The 16,376-nt window shown below is 33.5% G+C and overlaps 1 protein-coding gene across 5 annotated transcripts in view; it reads left to right on the top strand.

Annotated features, from left to right (window-relative positions):
- LOC138314936 (POU domain, class 6, transcription factor 1-like) overlaps positions 1–10,337 on the top strand; it is a 45,323-nt gene extending 34,986 nt beyond the window's left edge. For 3 of the 5 annotated variants that reach the window (XM_069255583.1, XM_069255580.1, XM_069255581.1), the window contains exons 6-10: positions 610–758; positions 1,511–1,775; positions 2,131–2,320; positions 2,659–2,879; positions 3,876–10,337. In XM_069255583.1, the coding sequence (XP_069111684.1) occupies positions 610–758; positions 1,511–1,775; positions 2,131–2,320; positions 2,659–2,879; positions 3,876–4,000 (950 nt within the window). In that variant the 3' untranslated portion in view covers positions 4,001–10,337. The remainder of the gene's footprint in view (positions 1–609; positions 759–1,510; positions 1,776–2,130; positions 2,321–2,658; positions 2,880–3,875) is intronic. The other 2 variants (XR_011207440.1, XM_069255582.1) reach the window with 2 other exon arrangements.
- Positions 10,338–16,376: the final 6,039 nt, after the last annotated feature.

The raw sequence follows: 16,376 nt of genomic DNA, 5'->3' as shown, positions 1-16,376 counted from the left end.
CCATTAGAGGCGAGATGACATTTCAACCTTACAGGGAAATGTTTACCTAGCATATTTTTCGTGAATTTCCCGATTCATCAAGCCATAACTTCGTCAATATTAGGCCAATTTTGTTCATCAAGCACTCAATGGAAAGATAAATTATTTTTCTTTACGGTAAGATATACTTCAATGTTGTATAGAACCCATTTATTAAAATAATCATGGTTTTAAAAAAATAGGTCCGTTTTTCTTGACCGCTGAGTTCATACCCTTGATACTATAATATATATATGTATAACGTTGGTGAAAAATTTTTGTGCCAGGTCCCTGTGGTCTCTACTTATACCTATCTGATTCTAAGTTTCAAGCTAGGGGAGATAATCTAGTATGAACGTAGGGTCTGGTGGCCAGTCTACATATTGATATGTATACTTCTTTGCCATCCAAGGATGACTTTACACTGATGGCTATATAGCTTGGAACTCATTAAAACAAGTTCAATAAGTTTATAAACCAGTTCCTTGCTATGAGCTTAAATCCTTCTTTCATTACTTCCGTTCCCCTTTATTCCCAGAGCAATTGTGAAAACGTTTTACCCTGGCAATATTTCTTTTATAATTTATCTAGGGGCTCATCAAACCCAGAATTCCACGAACAACTCCAGTCAAAGTCATCAGGCAGCTGCCAGTGGCCTAGGACTGGCCAATCAGCTTGGCTCTCTACCTCAACTGCTGACCACCGGAGCTCAGGGCCAGATCTTGGCTGTTGGGCCTCAGGTACAAGACTTCACCAAGTTATAGTGGTAGCATATTCAACTTTCATCAAGGTAGTGGGCAGTCATTGGGGCTGGATTCCTTATTTAAATTCAGATTTGAAAGATTAAGGAATTGCCTCTTCAAACAGTGGGACAAAAATGCAGCATGATGTTTACATGATACACAACACTTACCAAAGTTTAAAACAACACTATATATATAGCTAGCTCACCAAGTGCAAAACACTCAGAACTTTTACTATACTTTACTTATCTTCAAGAGTCTGCCCTCTGTCAAAAAATATTGCTCAGAAATCAAACTTTTCAAAAAGAAATTTTATTGATTTCAGAAAATTTTAAGCAATTTTCAAAAATATTACCTTTTAATCATGGAATTTAAAAATGACTTGTGAAATGAAAGGAGACTGCTTCCAGCTGTTTTACATGTCACAGATTCATGGTAGATCACTGGCAGATAAAGTAATAGAAATATGGAAGGGTCTAATCAATGATACAACCTACTCTGTTTAGAGTTTAGAGTTTTCAATACTAAATCAGTTATAGTACGAAAATAAAAGTACATTTTGGGAAGGGCTTCTTCAAGAAAAGTTGCTGCCGATTACTATTATATTTTTGTGAGATAGAAATGTTCAAATGTTTTACAAATAATTGTACACGTGAAAATAAAGTGGCTTCCTCTAACAGATATAAAGTACATTGATGTTGTGTTTTCTCTCTATTGTACAGGTGATTAATTATCTCTCTGTTGTACAGGTAATAAACCCACTGTCTCTGACACAACCTACACTTGCTTCTTCGGCTGCCAGTTCACTCACGCAAGTCTCCCAGACTAATGGCCAGCTAACCGCCAACCATAGCACCACCACCTCTCACCACACGGCCATTCGTCACGCTCACACCAACAGTCAGCCCACGGTGGCGCCGGTCGTATCCTCACCCCCCAGACTGCCAACACAGGTCCTCACACCAACGGTCACCTCCGATGTCCTACCCCCAAACGTTAGTCAACTGCTTCCAAGTAAGTAGTCGGCCGATATGTCATTTCTAACAGTTTATTGTACTATCTTCAAAGTTAGTTTAAGTTTCAGTAATATATTATCATAACTTGCATATTTTCCACGTTTTTCACATTCATGTGTATAAAGAAATGAACAAAAATAAACCCCTCTTTCTTGCCTGGTGTTCCTACACAAGACCGTAAATACATTCTTTTGTGTTCATGTCGCTGAGTAGACTGACATTTAGTGTTTACGTAAAGATTGCCTTCAATGTGGAATTGTTTACAGTTGGGAAATTTATTGATTAATACAGCCCTGTTTGTAGAATTTCTGATCATCAAATGATTTTTATGACCCAGATCTTATCTTTTTAAGTTAACCTTTCAGACACAGTAGGGAATTCCACAGAAAGTACTACTGTAGATGGAATCAACCTTGATGAAATCAAAGAATTTGCCAAACAATTTAAAATCCGGAGGTTATCTTTGGGGCTTACCCAAACACAAGTAGGCCAGGCACTTAGTGCAACAGAAGGGCCTGCCTACAGCCAGTCAGCTATCTGTAGGTAAGTTTTTCAAAGATGGTTACCTCCCTTTATACATGAGACACAAATTCCCTAAAATTGTGATGTAAATCTTGGCTATGACCCCATGGGGCAGGATGAGTAGGGTCCAACTCAAAATTGGAAATAAATCTTTTAGGAAATAAACACCTGTATTAAGAACATTTCATGGCACAACAAATCAGGTGAGCGATACAAACCCTCTGTGCCTCTTGTTAGAAAAGAAATTGACAAATTGTTAACATAATCTTAAAACGCTGATTAAAAACCGTAATTTTAAAATTTAGGGTTTATGGTTTAATTTAGTTACTTGTTTATTTCATAAATTTTCTTGTTATTAGGTTTGAGAAATTAGACATTACACCAAAAAGTGCTCAGAAGATCAAACCCGTGTTAGAGCGGTGGATGCTGGAGGCTGAAGAACGATATAAAAATGGTGTGTCAAATCTGACAGACTTTATAGGCAGCGAACCTTCCAAGAAACGCAAACGGAGGACATCCTTCACTCCCCAGGCTTTGGAAGTTCTCAACCAGTTCTTTGAGAGAAATACACATCCATCGGGTAGGTTTCAAATTTATTTAAATAGTTCCCTTTAACTTGGTAACTTATCACCACTATAGTACGTACATTGCAGATGATGTATGCGGCTTTTAATAAGATGGCCCAGGTTAAATTCCCTAGCCATGCTCTTTGATCATGAAAATATCAAATATTAATGTCTGTTTAGCCAAGCAGCAGTGACTTAATGTCTGGTAACATTATCTGTGATTGGCTATCAGTCTAGATTTAGGTCTGTTTTATACTTACGAAAGATTTATGCCCTTTGAACCAGGTCTAAAAAGAAACATCGACTCACTGATGAAGGTGTATCTGTCTTTTTGATGTATTGTGACTACGTAGTATGATATGTTCACTGGTGGTGTTAAAAATATAATTGCATTAACCATACCAAGGACGTATATGAGAAGGAGAAGTCACACTGGGTTTTGGGCAAGTATGGTGCAGGAGCTTTTGTGTTAGTGCGTTGACTGACTGATTTTCCTTTGATATCCGCTGGCGCATCCTTTGATGTATCTTGCGGGTGCAAGGGTTACCATTTTACCATTCGTATTTTTTAAAGAAAATTTCTTCTAAATTTTCCATCCTTAAAGCAAGTACTAAACATTGTGAAATTAAATTAACTTGACGTTGGTGTTTCGTTTGACTCGATAAGACAAGTATTTATTGAAAAAAAAAGTTTTTTATTCCCAGTTCGTAGGCGTCTTGTGTGGTGTTTAGTAGTGTAAAGAGACAGTGACAAATCCTACACACTTATAAATCAATCCTTGACCATACTTTCCAACTAAAAGGTTTTGAATTATTTATAAAAATGTAATGATAATAAGTTTTGTTAGCTAAATGGATCAATGTTGTTCTGGTGAATTTCGTTTACAAAAGTATTCAACCATTATTTCATTCTATAGAAGTGTTTTATCAGTTCTCAGATTTTTTATTGGTCTGTCTCTCAATGATTGCTAAATTGTATTCTATGTAATAGAATCTTTTGAATTGTTTCAGGTGCAGAAATGACAGAATTGTCAGAAAAATTGAACTATGATCGAGAAGTGATTCGTGTGTGGTTCTGCAACAAAAGACAAGCATTAAAAAATACCATCAAGAAACTGAAACAAGAGACACCCTGACATAGGGTTTGGTCTCTGCAAATTTGATTGGTCAAATCATGGTCAGCTTCTTCTTTCTGGGAAATTGATTGGCTAAACCACCAAAGGTCAACCAATGTTCTCCCAAAAGAATGGAAGGTCTTCATTGGCGATATGGATGTGCTAAGTTACTTGTTTACAAAGGAGAATTTGATGGCCAATGTGTCTTTGGATTTGATTGGTTTGATTTACAGAGCCATACATTAATATAATCATCCAAAATTTTCAATTCTGTTTCAGGGATAAATGCAGCTAAACGTGTGTGACCCCATGATGGGGATTCGAGTCAAAGCTTAGTTTATGTGCTATTGCATCATTCATACATAGATTGCTCTTATCTTCAAACTCCACTGTACACACCAGTTATATCATCGTCGTCGTCTTCATTGCCATCATCATAGTCGTGTCTTCATCATTACTATCACCACTATCATTATTGTTTTCATCATTGACTTCACTTTCATCTACATCATCATCATCATCATCATCATCATCATCAACATTATTAGCATCATCAATCATCATCATCATCTGTTAGACATGTTCAAGTGTTTTTGATTTTTGTATCAGGGTCCACTGTTGAAATCTTAATTTTATTTCTTATTTAACCTTGTTATTTGAGTAATAATAATAATCTTTATATATTAATACCATAACTTAAATTCATTGTTAACTAAACAAAAAGAAATCCATTTTATAGCATTAAAAAAATATGAGTGAAAAAGGGATGTGATTTCCACCGCAATGCAAATTTATGAAATACAACTCTGTGTATAGAAATACATTCTTGGATTATCTCCCCTTTTATTTCTTTAAACTTTTTTTCAAGTTTATTAACAAAAAAAAATATTTTCTAGAAAGAATACAATGCCCAGATTTTAGAAATTTTGGCTAATTTTGACATAGTTAGAACATGATAATATGATCTATCAGATCTCCTTTACAAAGGATAATAGTTTCATTTAATAAAAATATGAATTAGATGATAGAATATTAATATATCTGTACTAGTGTACACACTCTTATAAACTCTAAGTTACTTTTATTATCTATGTCCTTGACTCCATTCGCCAAATGATACCTACCCCACAGAAAATTTGTCATCCTTACGTTTATAAAAATCAGACCTTTATATTGGTCAAAATTGATTATCATGACTTTTAAAAAATATTGATGTGTTTTAATCATGAAAAGAATTCATAAACATGTCAAGAGAATTTATACAACACATTTGTGAATATGTAAGTGATTTTTCATTCTTAGTTGCACAATTTTCTATTTTTCTATTAATGATCTTGTTAAAGATATTGAGGATTTAGTTTTATGTTACACAGTCTTAAAGCGATCATAGCCATGAAGTCTTTTACTAATTTCTGAAGCTGTAATGAGTTATTTTTTGTTTATGAGCCATAGGATAGTTGCAATATTGCAGTGTCAATTTTTGCTTATTTTGATGGTATGCTATATTTCCATGTATGCTATATGATTCTTCACCACTGGTTGGAGTTAAGGAGGGTTCTTTTGTGCAATATATACGGTTTACCAGCACTTATTCTTGGCAATAAAACAAGTTTGATTTTAAAGGTGATAAAGATTTAAAAAAAAACGATTATAGAATTTATTTTGATATGTTTGACCATTTTATAGAATTTCCAAGAAATACAAATAACTGAATACTGTACTGCATATTTGCTTTTTGTTAAGACAATATTATGAGGTACATAGCATATTATGTATTTCCAGATATCACCATCTAATCATACAGGTTAAATTGACAGATCTGAAAAATATGTAGAAAAATAAGAAAAATTCTGTAAATCCTATAAAGAGATAATATTAACTTGTACGATCAATATATTAGGTGCTTTGGTCACTGCAGTAAATACTGTTCGACTTGGCTATCCTATTGTTAAAACATTTCTTATGGAGTAATTACAGAATAGTATTTTCAACTACTGGGTAATATTTTGCTCCATTCATCATTTTGATGACATTGTGTGACAAATTTCATTTTATGGTGTGAATTTTTGTCAATAGACTTTTGTCCTTTTTTTCACCATATTGGGCTTCCGCCATTTCCTTAAGAAGATCCTTTTGCTCCATTTATTATTATTTTTTTATTAATGTTGTTTCTTATGATTTCTGTAATGCATTTTTAGGTCTCTGGCATTTTATTTGAATATATCTTTTTTTCAATAACATGCTGAATTTGACCCTTTAAGATTGGGACATGTCTGAAATGCAAGGTTAGATGAAAACTCCTTTTGACCTGTTTTAAAGTCTTTGATTTGGAAAAAAATTACCTCCCATATGATTTTACCTTGACGATAAAGAAAGTTGTGATTTTAGTTGTGAAAGCATTTATTGTGATATTTGTTACGCCTCATATTGTCGATAAGGGGTAAGGGGTTCATATATGGGAATTAAGTTGAAACAGAACTAAAGTTGTATACAGAATAATGAACAAAGGTTTAACATCTTTTTTAACTTGATCTTAATGAATATTTTGTGATTCTAAAAGTCCCATTTAATTGATTTATATCATGTTGAAGAAATTCATATTCACCATCAATATGGAATAATGATTTAAAACTGGAGGCAACCATTTGTGTTTCATGGGATTTAAGGTTCACATTTACTTTTAGTGGACCAATCCATTGTTTTATGTTCAGGGGAGACAGGAGATTGAATCTAATGTGAGGAGAATAATCTGTTATTTGTTTGTTATATATTTATGTTAAGTGTGTGTATTTTAGCTTTATAATTTTTTAAAAAAGGAATATATAGTAATATTTATATATATATAATAACTTTTTATGGATAATTCACCATTGTAAATAATCCCTTTTATTTATTGATAGATAATATGTTGTAAATTATTTATTTTCTAGTATTAAATATTATAGTAGATTTCTTACGATATTGATATCGTCCTGACTATGAAATCTGATCACAATTGTTCAAGGCTTGTGTAGTATAGGTTGATGTATGCATAAAAACTCTATAACACTACATAGAATTGATGTTAATGAAAATATGTTGATATTTTGTAAAATTAGTGTTGCTTCATTGAATTATTCCAAAAGTCAGATAACTTTTTCAACTGTGCAGTTACCTCCCCTTAATCTTTAATAAAAATAAATAAATTAAAGCTTTGTAAATGATGGATTTATCTATCCACAAATTAAACTTAATAGAAATCCAACTATTTTTGGGTGGATGATCATAAAATAATAACCAAGAACTCTCTAAACTTTAAAAACCCACTACCTTTCTGAAACAAAAAATAAAAAAGTTAATTGAAATAATGATATAATATATATATTGAAGGTCTAAGATGAGATATAATTAATACTAAGTTTGTTACTTTTGCAACTCTACAAAGTTATATTTTACATTTCCTTTTTAGAAATTAAAAGCTGTTTGAACTTTTACCTTCAGTTTATGGAGACAGAAGAGAATTAACTAGAACCACCAGATTTTATGTTAATTCACATTTTATTTATCAATGTGTTATAAAAACACTTCAATACCAGGTAATAAAGGGATTGAGGTTAGGTCATAAAGAGAGTGAACTACTACTACCATAGTAAATCTTTGTATATTGTTCCACAAATTGAATTAAACAAGGAGGCAATGCTAGTCTTTATTAATTATACGTCTCATTCTAGTGCAATTACCAGGTATCCTGCCTGAAAACCACTGCCATATTATTTGTTAAAATTAAAATTTAGGTTGTTGAGGTTTTGTAAAATTTATGCAGGTTTTATTGAAATCCATTTTTTTTATTTCAGCTTTGCAATATCAGATGTGTTCCATAGCACCATCAATTACGTGCTTTATTCCCTGCTTGAGTATTTCTGAAAATGTCTTAATACTGTTATCATTCGTAAGTTTTATCTTTGAACTTATGTGATTGTAAAATGCACCAGAGTGGTACCCCTTCTGGATTTATCTGATTTATAGAACAGTTGATATGATAATTTGTCTTTATGAAGTGTTGACTAAGTGTACAAAAATTGCCCAGTCATGTCCTCTGATTTACTAAAGGGAGATAACTGTGTATTGCATGTAGACTGAAGTGCAGCTTACTAACTGATTTGGCAGACAACCTAGAATTCATTCATACAGCATGCATTGTATAATGTGTATTTTTGGTTTGTAAAATGTATCCGTTCCCAATGAACTATGTTATTTGTTAATGATTTTAACATGGAAACAATTTTTATATTGAAGTGCTGATATTGTTTATTATTGTTGTAAAACACATGTACTTCGAAAGCATTTTAGTTTTGGAAAACTGTCTCTTCATCTGTTGTTATTAAGAGAATGGCTATTCTAATAATTACTATTGTTTGTATGCTCTCCCTGAGGTAAACGTTGTAATACAGACACTTTCTGGGTCTGTAGAATATCGAATGATCTGATCACAAAAAGAACGGTATTCGACCCAAAAAGTGCTCTTAGTGTTTAAAATTACAAACATTAAAGCGGAAATTTAAACCTTTTACCAATCACTACACAAAAAAGTCTATAAATCTATTTTCAAAAGGAAATAAATAAAGAAATTGGTATGTGGTATTCATGTTTATTGTTTACATTTGATTAGGATTTTAATTCAACATAGTTGACTGGTGTTCTTGAATGGGGAGGGGGGAGGGGGTGATTTGAAAATTGGGATGCTTATTGGTTCGAATACAAATTCAATATAAGACTGATAGTCATATCCATTTGTTATATGTTTATAATCACGTAGAATACATTAATTAAAAAGCAGATCATATTTAGAATATTGCCTTGTAATTATGCAAACTCTTACAAACCATAATTAAACCTCATTATTTGGAACTTGTATAATCCAACAATTTTGTTCAATTCATCCAAAACTCTGGGATGTCTTGACTCTTCGACTCTTAAATTTACAATTTACACTTCTTTTTAACACAGACCAGTTTTCTTCAATGTAATGAGCTTTTTCTGGACTTGATATAAATCAAAATCCAAGTATCTAACAATAAATGTAACAGACGTTTGATCCAAAACTAACCCTCTCTACACACTAGTATGTGTACTAAATATGACGCATTTACGACTCAGCCCTGAGGAGATTTTGTATAGAAACGTCTAGTCATTCCAGTGATGTACATTCTGTATATCACTAGGGAACATGTAATCCCATTTATTAAAATCATAATTCGTGCAAATAACATGCCAGATCATTCTTTTATTTGACAAATAGGCATTTCATTCCGTATGAAACATGAGGGCATTTATATTAATCATGCATTTACATAGCAATTTTAATGTTTCTTCAAATTTTTAGGCTTTGATATGTATGTCAAGTTTTTTTGAGGATCTAGAAAAGCTTGGCAAATATTGTTTATGATTAATTTATGACTAATCATACAAGTCTATATGTATGTATAATTAATTCTTCTAGGCAGCCCTGTGTTCTCATTGTTTTAACTGTTGGTATGTTTACTATTTATTTTGTATTCTAGAAATGAACAATTGTATCTGTGTTTGTCAACGAATGATCTATAACTGTTATATGTATACTTCATTACTGCTTGGTATGTCTCGAAAAACATTTTAAGGAAATAACCAGCTGTTAAATGTGATTATTACAAAAGGGACCAATTCCCAAGTCCCTGTGCCCTAGTATCTCCATGACTTTTTTCATCAGAAATTTGTATTACTTAACGTCCCTTGTAATTTCTTCTCAAATCTCCCTGTGTCATGATAGAATATGTAGCATTTGTTTTACTTGTAAATAAGTCCTTATGTCATGGACAAAACAGATTTTTACATCTACAGGTGTTCCTGTGACATGATATGATACGTGATTTGTACATCTTCAGGCGTTCCTGTGACGGGATATGATACTAGCTGCAATATTGTAGATCAAAAGACTTTTAGTAGGCCGGGTACTTATATTCGTTCTATATATGATACATGATTTGTACATCTTCAGGCGTTCCTGTGACACGATATGATACGTGATTTGTACATCTTCACGGGTCACAGTAACATAACTACATCTGTAGGCAAATGTTATTTGTACTTTTTTTAAAGTCCCTGTATCATTTTATCAGCGTTTTGCACAATTTTTGCGACTAGTAGTTGGAAGGGAGAGAACTCTTTCATTCTTATGCTTCTTATTAGTTTTTATTTTGATTTTTTTTAATGAAATGCGCTTGCTTGTTTACATTGAGGTGCTATAATGTGTCACAGAGTATTTGATGTCTCAGTGTTTGTGAAATTCATCGTTGTGTATTATATGTTATTGAAAACAAAAAATAAAATATGTCGAATACTACTGCGGTTTTGTGGTGTATTCATTTCTCACATGCATGCACATCCTGCATACTTCAGGGGTTGCCATCACTGTCGTTAAATCGAACCCTTGAATAAGTCACTACGTCTTTTTCTAAAACATAAATACATTATGTATGAGTTTGCAATCAAAAACACCATGAGTTGACGTAATAATCAAAACTTATCTACAGAAAACAATGTACATCTGTTCTACCTATATTATCAGTCATACCAATATGTTATAACTGACGTTCGAACATAGAAAAACTAAATTCCAAATTAGTGATGCTGTAATTTCTTTTCTGATAAAATTGGAATCATTTACCAATGAATCGTAGTTTTATCAATATCGAAATTACCTTTGGCAAAAATTCCTAAAACGAGCTTGCTTTCTCGAATACATTATCACTACTTCAGATTAAAGGTTAAATGAGAGGTTAATATTAAGTCTAAAACATGCTTAAAAATGACCCACACAAATCGTTGATGCTAATGGAACATTTCTAATTTTGATAATATACAACGGCAATGAATAGGATAAGCCTATCAAGAAAATAGGGAAGAAACCCAAATCGATTCTCTCGCCAAGTCAACGGAGTTCACCATCAGCTATCTAAACACACGGTCCCGCTCTCGCGTTGCTGGTTATCTAAAACCGATTCCCCCATTTTGATCTGTTTTGGCAAGAGATGACCAGATTAAGCCATTCTAGACGAGAATTCACATCTGTTGTTATTAGTTCCTGTATAAACCCAGAGTGTTAATCTCACTAGCAAACTTGTTTACTTTCCCTCGTTAGAGGTCAATTAGGCGCCTTCCCCTGTTGATACAGATAATCTCCCGCTCGCGGTGTAGTACCGCCGATTATCCTTCCTCAAATGACCTTCCCTAACCTCGTGTCAGCACTCATGACCAGCCTCTGAAGCTTTGGAGATGTACCAAATCAATCGACAGTACTTGTCAATCATCGGCGAGTACCGCTAACGATTAATGAAAAGAAAATTATAATTTATAGAATAATAAGTACATGTATGTTTGTTTCTGTCACTGGGAAGGTGAGCGTGGTGGTATCACATATGTATGTATTTTTTTTTCAATTTTAACAATATTTTATTGACATTATATCAGAGATTTAAATAGTAATTATATTTAAATCTCTGATTATATACATCAAAAGGATCCGACATCAGACTACGCCTATTTAAGTCCTCTCCAGTTCATATTTTCAAGTATTATATATTATTATTAGATTATGTATCTAATGCATTTTACCAAGTGATTGTACACATCAGTATGAAAGAAATAGAAGTTTTTTTTGTGAACATTGTACAGAGAAGGGACTCCTAAAAATTCACCAAAAGATTTTTGATATAGGTATCTTGATGATATGGGATTAGAGAGGGGGTGTGTGCTTTTAATTTAGGCCGTTTTGGGGTACCTCATAGATGAGCCAAACATTGTATAATATTTTTCATCGTACATATGTATTTGTTTCACGTTCCCGGGGTATTTTCATGTACGACCAAGCTGTATCATGTGCAGTTTCATTCTTTAAAGAAATATGGTGGACTGGAAACTGCACATGATACCGCTTGGTCGTACATGAAATGTACTTTTTCAGTTCTGGCGATCGGCGATCGATCAAACGTTAATATTACTTCAAAAAGTTTTTCGATAAAAAGAGGGTTTCAATACCCCGGGAAAGTGAAACAAATACATATGTATGATGAAAAATATTATACAATGTTTAGCTCATCTATGAGGTACCCCAAAACGGCCTAAATTAAAAGCACCTCCCCCTCTAATCCCATATCATCAAGATACCTATATCAAAAATCTTTTGGTGAATTTTTAGGAGTCCCTTCTCTGTACATTGTTCACAAAAAAAACCCTTCTATTTCTTTCATACTGATGTGTACAATCACATAGTATGGTCATTATAGAATATTCTTTTAATTACTCATAAAGCGAATTTTACTCTGGTTATGAACCTTCAGTCCCCCACCCCATCTGAAATGTCATTACAGAGTAACGCTTAGAGTTTCCAAATCCTGTATAAGTTAAAGGTTCAAATGCTTTTCTTAGTAACCGCTATACTCTTTCGCTTTTCAAACGGAAGAAAGTTAAACTCAGTAAAATTAGCATGTAGCTGATAATAGTACATGTATCATGTAGTCTGTACCATTTACACTGTAACGTGTCTGCCGTACCATGTACATGGTGCTAGAATCATGGTACATTTTTACGTGTAGTCGTTGACACAGCACTGCTTAGTTTCATTTCAAACTTTACGAGAATATAAGTGCACCGATTGCTATGTATAATGAGTATATATACATACCAATAATGGATACAAGTAATAAACACTTTATTTCAAATATCACGATTTTCCTTGTTTAAAAAACCCTATTGCTTCTTTGATGAGCGATATGTTTTCAATTTGAAATCTGATATCAATTTGTAACTCTCAAAAATTATATTTGTAAGACAAGTATGTCATTAATTAGCCATCAGATCGAGTTGCTAGATGTGTCAGACAATAATAAGCTGTGTATACTATTAATTGTTAATTAGACAATAGTTTTTTTGAGTGTACGTTCGTAAATTTAAAGTGTTTATTAGCAATACAAGTTTGGATACGGGTCAGAGACGGTGGGTGGTATTTCGATATTGGTAGCACCGTCAGACATTGCAAACTCAAAATGAAAACATTTATCAAAAGATAAAAATTAAAACAATAATGTTTAACCCATTAATTATAAATTCATCGTGCACGTGTGTTCCGTGATAGCACGTCAAAATACTCCAGATACCTCACAATTATAAGAGATATTTTGTATTCTGATTCAAAACTGATTTGAATAAAATAATGTTAAACTAAGAGTCGGTTCATATTTAATGATACTTTGATTTCCTATCATTTTCACGGGCTAAAAAATCGTTGCGTAGAGAGTCCATTTTTATCAAAGTAACATCACATTGACCAAATATTGAGTTCAGCAGGGTGGTGTTCTAAGGGCATACCTCTTCTTGTTGTTATGCTACAAATAATATCTCAAAGTTTCAAAAAAGACGTATGTCCGCAATACATCTTTGTATATTGCGATATTATTTTGTAACAATGCTAATTTGTTGTAAATACTTTGTTTAAGTCTCTCTCTGATTATCACGAACACGATCACCGATACCGCAGCGAGACAAAAAAAAATTTATTGTTGGAATGGCAGATAAAAAAAATTTTCTCTCACATTTTAACACACAACAGGATATATATTATATAAATAATAACAAATTTTGGTGTCAATAAAAGCTACGGACAGTGTAATAAAACCGATATTAATCAAATAGGCTTAAATACAAACCTGAAAATAAACTAACGATAGTTTACATGAAAACAAATAATGTGTTTTAGATGTGTGTCGTAGATAGATTTCTGTCATAAAACATCGTGCCTAAAGAGACACTCGATATTTTGTTTTTATGCTTTAGATAAGCAACTACTTGATATAAATTAAGTTTGAAAGACAAAGAGTGTGTCGCTCACATGAATTATCACAGAAAAACTCTTAAAATTAGAAATAGCAAAATTGACCCCCATAATTAGTTTAATGATATTAATCCTCACCATATAATGACGCTATCAATACCATATGACTATGAGTAATTCAAAGCTAAGATTCAGAGAAGCTGTTTCTGTGGAAATAGCCAAATTGACTCCTTTTTGGCCCGCCCTTCTAACCCCTGAGGGTCAGTCCTACCATTTGTGCAATGTTGAATCCCAATCCCATTAGGATGCAACACAGCTACCCCATGTTTAGTTTCAAAGAAGAAGTCGATATGGAAATAGCCAAATTGACCAGCTTTTCCCCCAACCCCTTAGGTTCCAGAATTGCATAAGAATAAATATTATTTTATGGTGGCTTACTAACGACCCAAAATAACACTTGGTTAGGACCATGTCAGGATAATTTCTGACGAGTTTCAGCCAAACCGCAGTGGTAGAAATTGAGAATTTCAACATGTATTTTCAAGATGGCGACTATGGGATTCATCTTGGATTTTGGATCGACCCGAAAAAACAACAACACTTGGTCAAGACCATATCAGGATCATTTTAGGCAAGTTTCATCTGAATCACACTAATAGAACTTGAAAAGAGGTCCAAAATGTTAATCCAAGATGGCGGTTATGGCGGCCATCTTGGATTTCGGATCGACCCCAAAAATAGCAACACTTGGTTGGGACCATGTAAGGATCATTTAAGGCAAGTTTCAGCCAAATCGCACATGTAGAACTTGAAAAGAAGTTTAAAATGTGCCTTCAAAATGGCGCCTGTGGCGGCCATCTTGGATTTCAGATCGACCCAAAAACTTACAATTGCCTTCCCTTAATGATTGTTTCACATAAAATATGGTTGTAATCCACTGAAGGGTGAAGCATCGGAAACCAGGGCATAATTAATGTGAGAGGAACTACAAAATGTCTTTTAGAACTGAATCGGTACATCTGACTTTGCTGCATAAAATCAAGGTCATCTTTGCATATTACAGAGTTATCTGCCCTTGTGAGCAGTTATCGTTGAAAAATACGTTGTTTACTTTCTTAGTCTAAAAAACGATATTTACGGTTTTGCTCAAAAGAACGTGACGTAACAATCAATACCTACCATCAAGGACAGACAGTATTGTTTTGTGCAAATACAGAAAAAAAGTTTATACTGTTTCCCAATCGGTCGTAACAACATTTTGTCGAGGATGTAAGGCATCAAATTAGCTCTGACAACAACGTGGTGTCTTTGATCTTAAGCCGCGCCGGGTTAGCAGGAATACACAGATTGCGTATATGTCAGTTGATCCCTCGCCAAATCTCTAATTATCACCCTTTCCATCGTTGGTGGCGGTACTCAGTCAGATCAGATCGAAATATATTACTCAGCGTTTATGTTCTACTTATCCACAAACGTCTTTTTGCTCCTTCAGATTTGATTGCCTCGTTAAAATATTAGACGGTGATCACCTGTCGCTAACAATGCTGCCTTCGAATGTCTTCTCAAGTACCCTACAACCATAAAGATTGCCCTTTTTATTGGTGTTTACGAGTAACACAGATAAAGAAACGGTTCAGAGGAACAAGTAATCACAAAAGTTCGCTGTAACACATTACATTTGTAGAATCCTTTCACTGACGACGCAATATTGGGATAATATTTATGCGATTTTCAATGGTTATGCAGGCCGGGTCTGAGAACAACAACTTGTTGGTAACACATGACTGGGGAACGGTTAGTTTCTAGACTACGTCTTGTAAAATGTTCATTATCTAAGCCTATATTTGCAGTCCCCTTGTTGTTGAGATAACTAATATATTAAATAACGAAGTAATTTTACGTACAGAACTTATGACGGAGTTTTCACAAACATCCTCAGTATATTTCCATGTGCTTTACTAAGTACTAGGTATGACTATTATGAAAGCTTAGTGTTTCAAGATAATGGAGAAATTTGCAGAGCGTTCGATGCATCAATATAAAAAAACGTTAATGTATGAATATTTATTTGGTGTAACAAAATTTTATTCAATAAAGATACAATGCAACAAACCTCTCATGAGATGTTAGATTCAAACAAATGCAATGTACCTAAATTAACCCATTTCCATATACATGACATTTCCGTCCGGATTGTGGGTTTTCCGGACTATCGGCGTCCGGATTATCGGTGGGGATGTATAAAACACATAAGCAACCGGACAGTACTGATTCTCGATATCGAATATTGATTTGTGGGTATGAAGTATTGGATGAAGTCTAAGAAAGTCTCTGGATTTACCACAATTTTTGTCAAAACTAAACTTCATATGAGGAAAAATCCCACAAATCTCCTGTTCTGATTGGAATAGGAACACGCTGAAAAGGTGCTATGTTGTGCTGCACTACGAGTTCAAAGGTTCAAATGTTGGTCACTTTGCATTTGACTATTCAGTGTTGAAAATGATTCTTGAAATATGTAGGACCAAAAACCACACCCTGCAGTACATATGT

Source organism: Argopecten irradians, chromosome 2, assembly GCF_041381155.1.
Source record: "Argopecten irradians isolate NY chromosome 2, Ai_NY, whole genome shotgun sequence".
In the NCBI taxonomy this organism is placed as follows: domain Eukaryota; kingdom Metazoa; phylum Mollusca; class Bivalvia; order Pectinida; family Pectinidae; genus Argopecten; species Argopecten irradians.
Note: the sequence above shows the minus strand (reverse complement) of the source record. Positions and strands in the feature narration are given on the sequence as shown.